The sequence below is a fragment of the Rhincodon typus genome, chromosome 8, assembly GCF_021869965.1.
Source record: "Rhincodon typus isolate 14 chromosome 8, sRhiTyp1.1, whole genome shotgun sequence".
NCBI classification, from domain to species: Eukaryota; Metazoa; Chordata; class Chondrichthyes; order Orectolobiformes; family Rhincodontidae; genus Rhincodon; species Rhincodon typus.
The window spans coordinates 2,627,598-2,638,353 of record NC_063339.1 but is presented as its reverse complement, the minus strand read 5'-3'; the positions used below and the strand labels follow the sequence as shown (position 1 = coordinate 2,638,353).

The 10,756-nt window shown below is 45.2% G+C and overlaps 1 protein-coding gene across 1 annotated transcript in view; it reads right to left on the bottom strand.

Moving 5' to 3' along the window:
- mthfd1b (methylenetetrahydrofolate dehydrogenase (NADP+ dependent) 1b) overlaps nucleotides 1-10,756 on the bottom strand; it is an 82,592-nt gene that overhangs the window by 58,394 nt on the left and 13,442 nt on the right. Inside the window, exon 6 of the mRNA XM_048600009.1 lies at nucleotides 2,342-2,516. Within this exon, the coding sequence (XP_048455966.1) occupies nucleotides 2,342-2,516 (175 nt within the window). The remainder of the gene's footprint in view (nucleotides 1-2,341; nucleotides 2,517-10,756) is intronic.

Genomic DNA, 10,756 nt, shown 5'->3' with positions numbered 1-10,756 from the left:
TCTACACTCTCCATCCCCTGCAAGCCCCCTCTTAATCTCCCCATTCCCTTACTCTTCCCATTCCCTTACTCTTCCCCCATCCTCCTCCTCTCCTGTCCCCATCCCCTCCAATCTCTTCTCCTTTTCTCCAACTCTCCCTCTACTATCCTCTCCACTCTTCTCCCCTACCCACTACTCTTCCCGCCCCCGCTCCTCTCCTCTCCCCTCCCCTGTATTCTTGTTAGATGCAGGGATGTCTGCTGAGTATAGCCAAAAGAAAATAGGAGAATGGCCCTTAGTCATGATGGGCTGAATGGCTATCTGTGCCATAACATCTCTGCGATTCAGAGGGAGGCAATATTCAGATACATTTATCCTTGCTTAGTTGAATCAACTTGGAATGCCAGAGAACTGATGTGCATAGTTAGACAGGAATTGGAAGATGAATAAGTCTAGGAAGTATCATGTAAAGACTATCCTTATTTTAAGGTTTTAGCAACGTTTTGTAGCTGGGGTTGTGGGTGAGGTTGTTGACTTGGTCACCGAGCTGGCTTATTTTCGTTCAGACGTTTTGTCACCATGCTAGGTAACATCATTAGCGAGGCCTCCGATGAAGCGATGTTGTTCTACTCTGCTTGGAATTTATACTGTCCGATCCGTGAGTACTGTCATTTCCGGTTTTGTTCTGTACAACTATATAAAATCTTTGCAATGAACAGATATCCCCAGAACTTCATCCACAGGTGCCTACTAAATAGACAACAACAAGAGGACACAGTACGCCCTAACACACCGGCCACACTGCCCTACATCAGGAACATATCCGAACTGACTACAAGATCCTAAGACCACTAGGAATCATGGTGGCCCACAAGCCCACAGCCGCTCTTCGACAAATACTCACAAGGATTAAAGACCCCGTTCCCACAACATGCAGAGCCAATGTAGTTTACAAAATACCATGCAACGACTGCCACAAACATTACATTGGACAGACGGGAAGGAAACTAGCCATCAGAATACACCAACATCAGCTAGCAGCAAAACGACACGATGTACCCTCCTTAATATCAGTACACTCCGACAATGAAGGCCATCAGTTTAACCGGGACAAGGTAACCATAGTAGCCCAACCCAAACAGAGACACGCACGGGAATTCCTAGAGGCATGGTTCTTAACCCGTAATGCAATCAACAAACATATAGAATAGGACCCCATATACAAACCTATACAGAACAAAACCGGAAATGAGAGTACTCACCATAACGGACCGGACAGTATAAATTCTAAGCGGAGTAGAATATCATCGTTTCATCAGAGGCTCCACTGATGATGTCACCTAGCGTGGTGACGAAACGTCTGAAAGAAAACATGCCAGCTCAGTGAGCAAGTCAACAACCTCAAACTATCTTGATATTTTTCTGTATTTTTGACTGTGGACTGAAATAGAAAAGAATCTAGTCAGCGCCAACAAGTTGCACCACAAGGTTTGTTTCTATGCTGTATAACTCGATGACTCTATAACTGAGGATTGTGGAAGGGGTTGTATATCTTTTTTAAAAGCAAGTTGCCAACAGTTACTGAATGTGCTGCCTTGATTGTTGCTTCTTTAACCAGTGGAAGCAGGTTACTGCAGGCAGACTGACACTAGGGGGTGCGTATAAATTGAAACTCTGTGGGAAGATTCAGTCAGCAACAAGTGGCTGATTGGTCTGTGCAGTGATGACTAGTTGTCAATGACCAAAGCCCTGTGCCTGCCAGAACTGTATGATTGGCTCCCAGGTAGCTTCACAGCCTGTGGGTGTGAATGAGATAGTCAGTCAGAAAAAGAGGTGCTGTCTTTCTGTCTGCAGTAAAATACCTGAAGCAAGGCAACTTATTTTCCCCTTCCAGTTGCTGTAAGCTGTGGCTTTTAACCAGTAAGTCAGAGACTTTGTAAGCTGTGAACCAGTCTGTCTGTGCATTCTACAAGTGACGGTACTTGGACGAGAGAGATCGGAGAGCAGCGAGTGCTGGCAAGCTGGAAGGATAACCTCAGTGAACCTTGTGGACAGGGGCCACTGAATTGCCTTCCCAGTGTTAGCCTCCACCATAACACCCATGTCATAGATGAATGAATGATTTTATTGTTACGTGTATTTTACAGCAAAACATGTAGTGAAGAGCTATGATTCTATGTCACCATGATTCTGGTACCATTTTGAATAGTTTAAGAATAACTTTTAAAAATTTAAAAAGAGATAACTTCAAGTGAGTCCATAACCCAATCCGCTATTGCTTTGCCAATGCCAACACCGGAGCTAACCAACATCAAAGTTGCTGTTCCTCAGGCACCATCTCTTGCTGCTGGGCCCCCCTCACCAACAAAGCAGCCGATACCAGGTCCCCTTGCTCGTCCCCTCCATCAGCTACCACTCTGGGTTCACCAGCCACTGCCACGCTCCAGACCCCGACGAAGCTGGCTTTCCTTGTTGATGCTGTTGCCACCGATGCCCCCATGGCCAAGCTCTCCCCAGGAGGTAAGTAGAAGCAAAAACTAAAAATAAGGACATGAAAAGAAGGGAAAGAAAAGAAGAAAACAAAGCAAAGCAAACAGAGTGGACGAGCCCCAGACACAGGAGCCCAGGTGCTGCCTATTCTGCTGCTCTTTGTACGAGAGGGTAATGTTTATGTAGGGAGTTGAAGTTTTAACTAGTAGGGTTATATATTAGCGGTTCATAATTGTTTATAAAATCCCCCATTATCCAGCGACGAAGCATCTGAAATATTCATACAACCAGCAAGCAGAAAGGTGTCTCCCCACTGCACATGCTAGTTCTCCCACAATATTTAATCCATGATTCAAAACAGGAAATCAGAACCTTGATCTCCTGAAGACCTTACCAAGGCAGGGTGACTGACTTATCAGGAGGAGGGTGTGGTTCCCTAGCTCTGGAACTGGTTGCTTCTTTCTGTCTAGTTTTGATCAAAGCCTCACTGACGATATTTGTGAGGGTTATGGCCGTTCGTTTTTACCATGCACATTCATCTTTTGGCAGTGACACGTTCAGCTTCTCCGAGCCATTCCCAGCCATGATCTGGCCAGTTCATGTAACTGGCTCCCCAAGTTCCCTGCCCATGCTGGATACTGGTGACAGTTATAATAAATAGTCTTTCTTATTCAGTACAGAAAGCTAGTCTGTGCTATCTGTCAGCTTGGGGCTTAAATAAAAATTGGGGAATTTCATGTACTTTTTATAAAATCTTTAAACTTTGTGATGACTCTGGGAATAATGAGGCTTGATTCCCAGCGCACTACCCCAGTGAGGCCTAACAAAAATCTCCACTCGGTTCCAAGCTGGTCTTGATGGACAGCACCAACTGTAATGCACCAGAGCTGGAAGTGTTTGGTGTCCCAGGGAGTTCCTGCAGAACGGCAGCTCCACCACATCTCACAAAAAATAGTCTCAATAAACGCTGAATCATCACATCCCAGTATACAACCCCGTGGTCCTGCTGCCCGAGCACAAGCAATCGACGTCCAAGCCTGTCTGTGTATTCTGTCCAGCCAGGGCTGAAAGACTGGTTAATTGGGGAATTCTGCATTCTTTTAAGATCTTCAACTTTTGTGATAACTCCGAGAATAGCAGGGCTTGGATTCCAGCGATGCGTGATCATTGGTAAAGGGATGGAAGAGCAGGGGGCTGTGTGGAATCGCTCGCAGAGCTGAGCAGTGGTTGGAGATCCACAATATCTCTAAGTAATGGAGGAATGGACTGTAACTGTGTGCAGTGAATTTCAGAACAGGAACCAGACCTGTAACCGCAGTGGAAAATCCAGAAGAACAGTTACACAGTTAACAGATAATAGCAGTGCTGTGATTTGGTGAAGAGAACAATGACTTGCATTGATTTAGCGCCGTTAGGGAAGTTAAATATCCCAGGATGTTCCACAGGAGCAAACCAAATCTTACAGCAGGTCACGTAAGGAGATATCCTGGAAGATGAGCAAAACCTTGGTCGTAAGTGAGGTTTTAAGGAAAGTATTTAAGGAGGAAAGCGAGGGGGAGAGAGAGAGAGACCGAGGGGATCAGGGAGCAGATTCAGGGCTTGGAGGCTGTGTCTGACTGTGTAATCCTATGAAGAAACAAAATCTTGAAGTGCAGAGAAGTCTGAAGCCAGCTTGAACTTTGTGATGATCTCTCGCTCTCACGCTCTCTGGAAACCAGAGAGTTTAACAGTGTGGGAGAGAGGAGACTGCAGAGAAAGGGCAAGGACTGCTGAGCGTAGGAGGGAACTTGTAACCAAGGTGGGGGGGTGTGGGGGCATGACCTGCACAGGGCTGGTCTGTTCCTCTGCCCTTCAGCTGACTCTCAGTTCCATCTCACTGAGATGCATTCTCTATAATCTCTGTCTATTTGTCTCCCGCAATCCTCACTTTCTTAAACCAGAAACCAGGTCAAATTAACAAGTGAGGAGGAGCAATTATAGAAATGAGCATTGTATTCCCTGGAACTTAAAAGGTGAAGACCTGAACTGACTGAACTGTTTGATTTATTATGTGTAGATACAGAGACACAAAAACAGGAATTGCTGGAGAAACTCAACAGGTCTGGCAACATCCATGTGGTACAAGGAGAAACAGAATTAACGTCACTGGACTCAAGACATTAACTTTGTTTCTCTCACCGCAGATGCTGCCAGATCTGCTGAGTTTCTCCAGTAGTTTCAGTTTTTGTTTCAGATTTCCAGCATTTGCAGCTCTTTGTTTCATCATAGGTAGAGCAGAAATAGTTTCTCCATTTGTGGAATCTGTGACTAGTCTGTGTAAAAACGACAGCAAAGTCTCTCATCAGTGAAATTAGCAATGTGATTTTGTTGAGCTGTTGGAGATCTCTGAGTTGACTGGAGCACTCATGGTGCCCCTTCCAGTGAAAGTCCAGTGGCATGTGGTTGAAGCAGGCTAATGCCAGGAACAAGACCCCAGGCAGATCAGCCAGCATCTCTGTCACTCGGCAGCGCTATACGAAAGGCAGTGGCTTTTGCCACAAGGGCATCCTTGTGAAGGATTCAGAACATATATCCCTGCACAAAGCAAATGTGATCGAAATATCATGAGTGAAGCCAGTGCTGTTCTTTAGCATTCTGGATCCTTAATATTCAGTGCAATTGGCTTTTAATTTCTCTGCTGAAGGACAGTGCGTTCTCCGAGACCTGAACTTTCTGTATTGGGCAAATGATATTGAGCTTTTCTTATTTCTCTGCAATAGACATCAGTTGCAAAAGAGGTGCTTAAAGCTGTCATCTCTCAGGCAGTTTAAGTGGCAATCTCTCTCCCTCTATCTAAGCCTGTAGCTGGTGGCCAACAGCACTGCTTACCATTCAGAAACTTTGAAAGTGACAAGGTCATTGTCAGTTTTGTTCTTTTATTGCAGACAGTGGAGTGCAGTTGAAATAATGCAGTCACTATGCGTTAATAATGAACTCCCAACGCTGGACTGGGAATCCAGAGCTGTTGGCCCAACAAATATCAAACCTTTCCCTTAGTGTTGGGACTTCCCAAATTATTTTCACCAAGGAATTGATTGGTTAAGAATTCAGTGAAGAAACCAACCAGTTCCTCATTTGGTAGTGGGGGAGTACTTTTCTTTTTTTTCAAAAAAAAAACAAGCTTCATCTTCACAGAATCCCTACAGTGTGGAAGCAGGCCATTCAGCCCATCGAGTCACACCGACCCTCCGAAGAGCATCCAACCCAGACCGTCACCTGCATTTCCCATGTCTAATGCACCTAGCCTACACATCCCTGGGGATGCTATGGGCAATTTAAGCATGGCAAATTAACCTAACTACACATCTTTGGACTGTGGGAGGAAACCCACACAGACACGAGGCAAATGTGCAAACTCAACACAGACAGTCACCCAAGGGTGGAATCGAACCTGGGTCCCTGGTGCTGTGAGGAGCAGTGCTAACCACTGAGCTACCTGTATCATCTTGGGCACAGGATTCACGTCCTAAAGTGAGCAACTCCCATGAGCACCAATGCTCCTGGTGTATACACTGGAAGCTTCATCTCCGGTTATACAGGATGCTCAAGCAAGAACATGTGCCAGGAGTTGACCTTTTCAACTTGAGCCCACAAACCTCTGAAGAAAGCAGCAAGAATTGGAGAAACTTAACCCAGTTGCCAGATCTACACCCAGTAGATGCCGAACAGTCGGAGGGACTAAACTTGAGGTCTTCCCATTTCCTGATGCTGAGTGGATTCTTGCAGGAGAGTAATACTCCAGAGACTCGATCACATAATCCAAGCTGACACCCCCAGTGAAATCTGAGGGAGTGCTGCACTGTTAAAGGTGCTGCACTGTCTTTTAAGTGAAAGTTCGGCTGCAGCAGCATTCTTGGGTCAATGTGAAGGATTCCATGACATTGTCTCAAAGAAGAGGAATTTCACTCTGGGCTTGGCTAATACCTCTGCTAACACCACTGAAACGCATTGCATTGTATTTACATTGGCTACTACAATTCCTACTTGGGACCAATGATGACACTCAGTGGCATCACATTGACCTCTGAGTGCTCTGCGCTATCCTGACATTGTGGAAGTATTTCTGCAGCGCCTAACTCCTCCTTGTATTCTATTTGTATGCACTGACTTAGCTGAAGCCAGTAGTTAAGAACTACGGGATGCGCCTCACAGCGCCAGAGACTTGGGTTTGATTCCACCCTTGGGCGACTGTCTGTGTGGAGTTTGCACATTCTCCCCGTGTCTGTGTGGGTTTCCTCCGGGTGCTCCGGTTTCCTCCCACAGTCCAGAGATGTGCAGGTTAGGGTGGACTGGCCATGGGAAATTGCCTATGGTGTTCAGGGGTGTGTAGATTAGGTGAGTTATAGGGGGATGGGTCTGGGTGGGATGCTCTGAGGGTCAGTGTGGACTTGTTGGGCCGAAGGGCCTATTTCCACACGGTAGGGATTCTGTGATGATGATGATGATGATGATGACGACTCTTGTTAAACCCATGACTGGCACTTCAAATCTAATTGTGACACATGAGAGACCGGCCTCTGAGCAAGGTGCTGGAGAGCAAAACAGCCATTTTGCAGAAAAAAAGAGAGCGGAGTGGAGGAAAGGTCTTGCGAACATTTCCAAACTGCCTTCCCAGTGCTGCAATAGTTTACATGCGCTGACCTTTGAAGCTTACTTTTCTGTTTTTACCATTTGAATTGTCTGGTGCAAGCATTCAATCTTCTCTGCCCTGCACAATCTTCATTTCTTTTTAAATAGCTTGAGTCGTCATCTTTGGTGGTTATAAAACTGAACGTTTACTGGTTTATCTCATTGATATGTTATCTTCTGAGTTGGGCAACTTGCCTTTAAGGTATTTGCCTTCTCCGACAGGAACAAGCCAGCCAGAGTGCAGTGTCCTTGGGATGTCAGAAAGACTTTACTCAGCCCGATTTAACGTTGCCAGAACGTAGCCAGTTTAATTTTACTCAGTCCCACCATCCAAGCTCAAACTTCAGTCAACCCTTTGACTGGACCATTCATCAAGGACAGAGTCCCAAGCAAAATGAAGAGCAAAGTAGCACCGAGGATGCTGTCGATGATAGAGTGCAATAACTGAGAGAGAATTTGCATTTATGTAGCACCTATCATGACCATAGGACATCATAAAAGTATTCTACAGGGACTTCTGAAGTGTGAGAATATGGGCAACAGAGCAATTGTGTGCAGCAAGCTCCCTTGGGATGTGCAGTTTGAGGATGATTATTGACATGGATGTTCCCTTGCTCTTCCAAGATGAAATAACCGCAGGATCTTTTCCCTTGACCTGAGCGGACAGAGATTGTCTTGGTTTGATCCCTCCTCCAGAGGTGGATGAGTGTTCATTAAATATACACTTGGCATGAGCAGGTGTTGAAGCTGGATCTGGTGAAGAGAACCAAGCAGTGGCAGAATTGCTAAGTGATTATTTAACAATAATGTTGGCATTTGAAGAGCGAGGAAGTGATGGATGAATTGAGAAATGAGTGTAAGAGAGAGAGCAGCAACAAGGGGTGGGGGCGGTGGTTAGTGCTGGTGATGTTATATGAGCAGTGAGCAAAAATGCACACTGCCGAAGGAAGGTCTGAAAGGGATAGACCGAATTGGAGAGATTTCGGGATAGAATTCCAGAATATGGGATTGAAATGGGATGGAAAATAATGTCTCATTAGAATTCGCTCGGTCTGTCACCTGTTCTGGCCTAGCAGGCCAAACCTCCTATGAGGGTCCCCATCTCTGTCTCTCTGTCTGTCTCCCTGCATGACCTCTCTGAGCTGGTTTTGTCTGTGAGCCCCTCAATCTATTCCCACTGACCTTCTGATCCGTCTACTTGCCAGCACTTGTGTAGGTACAGATATGATGTCAAAGCCACAATCTCCCTAATGGTGGAGCAGGTTAGAGGGACCAGTTGGCTCACTGCTGTCCTTGTTCATACATTCTGCCCCTGGACCCATGTTAGCCAATGCTATTCACATTTTGTTCTCTGTTTAGATCTTTGCTGTCTCTCTCTCTCTGTCTCTTTCTCTCTCTGTCTTCCTGTCTATGTGTGTCTGTCTCTCTCTCTCTCTGTCTCTGTCTTCCTGTCTGTGTGTGTGTCTCTCTCTCGCTCTGTCTTCCTGTCTGTGTGTGTGTGTCTGTCTCTCTCTCTCTCTCTCTCTCTCTCTCTCTCTCTCTCTCGCGTTTATAAATCTGCACTCAACAGCCTCTCCTGAAAAACATAAAAACTTTATTCTCCTCGCTGTCTTTGCAAATTACCACCCCAGCTCCAATCTCTCTTTCGTGTCCAAAGTTCTTTACCATGTTGTGTCCAGCAGTCCTGGACCTCCATGTTTTATCCATCCAATCAGTTTGCTGCTCCTGCTGCAGGACTGAAGTGGATTTTCTTTTGCAAGGTCATAAATGACGTCCTGTGTGACTGTGCTCTGCACAGTGTGTGATCAAGGATCAGGCCGCTTTCTTTAACTGTAGGCTAAAGTTAGAATTTGTTGTTGGGGCTGAGGGAGCTGCTGCTTTGAATTGTTTGTTTTACCTCTGGTAGCTGATGAATGTTTTCCTTTAGCCTTCAGAGCTAGGAGCCTGAATTGGCTATTACTTTTTTTAAGTTAGTAACTAATGAACTAATAAAATAAAGTTTCGACAGACAAGGTAAGTATTGTAGCAACAGTAACTAAAGAAACCTTTCAGTGTGTTTGACCAAAATATGTTCCGTTAGAAAGAACAAACTTGACAAGAAAGATTCATCCATGGCTCACTAATGACACTAAGGGTTATATTTGGTTTGAAATAAAGAGGTTTATTTGATTTGATTTGTTGTTACATGTACCTAAGCACTGTGAAAATACAATCTGGCACAAAGAAGTGATTAACCAGAGCATTGATCATCTATTAGAAACCAAAGAATAACCAAACAGTTGATAAAAATTGAAAAAAAAATTAAATTAAGAGTAAAGCTATCGAGGTTACCCTGCCACTGAGACAATTTTAGATCCAACTTGTCATTTTCTGTTGGGTTCCTGCGCGCTGTTAAAGAACTGTCTGCCTTAGCCTTTCTAAGTTAGCTTGCCTGTCCCTCAGACTCTTTTTTTTCCAAGAATTTCTCTGGAGCTGAGTTCATGTTAACTGGCCTGTACCAACTTGCTCTGTCCGTTCCACACTTAGTAAATGACCTTACAACTCCACTCCAATCGTCCAACCGATAGCTTGTCCCCACCATAGCTATGGATGTGGGATGCATGTTGGACCTGTATTTTAAGGTGGACTATGTAGCAGGGAGTTGGGTGATTGCAGTCTAGTGTTAATGATCCTCAGCGTAGTAGCAAAGAGGGCTGATGCAGATTTCCATGCCAGAACCGTCTGAACAAGATGAGTTTGTGTGCTGTGAGCCTCTGATATGTCTCAATGTTGGGACAAGCCAGGCAGCAGCCTTTTTACTGAGCTGCAGTTAAGATTTTTTCTTGTGATTTCATGACATGATTTTATTGCTTAATGCTTATTTAGGCTCACCTGATTTGTGATTAAATCAACATGCTGTGACCTTGAACTCCATCTCAAAAGTTCTAGCTTTCCCGCATACAGAAAGTAAATCGTGTGTGTGTGTGTCTTGGAGTTAGACAGCACAGAAAGAAACCCTTTGGTCAAACTCGTTGGTGCTGACCAGATTCTTTTTCATTTCAGTCCATAATGAAAAATACAGAAAACTATAAAAGTAGCCTACACACCATAGCTTCTAGACTTATTCGCTGAGCAAGGTTAAATGTATCTGACCACTGCCACCCTCTGAATCACAGAGGTATTATTGTAAAGACGGCCATTCAGTCCATCATGACTGAGTGCCATTCTCCTAGTGTTTATCAGCTGGACTCAGCAGATATCTCCGCACATGAACGAAAGGATGGTGAGGGGAGAGGGCATTGTTTTGAGACGATGTGGGAACAGACCATGGATGTCAGTATGTACTTTGTGTGATCTTTACGCAGGTAATGAGTGCAATGGCAGTTGTGCAGTAGGCTGCACGTGGGTGAGCAGTGTCACTCAGTAAGGACGCGGAGCTATCCTAGAGGGCTGCCTCTGCAGAATGCCTGTCCTCTGAAATTATAACAGCACAGGGGAGGTGCTGCTCAAACACAATGGCGGGACGCCAAGATATTTCAAAGGCTGACTTTGAGTTAGTCAGTGGGACAATAAAGGATCGTGAGTAGGCACAGATCAGGCTGGAGCAACGGAGATCTGGACAGACCTTTTGTGGGGGGGG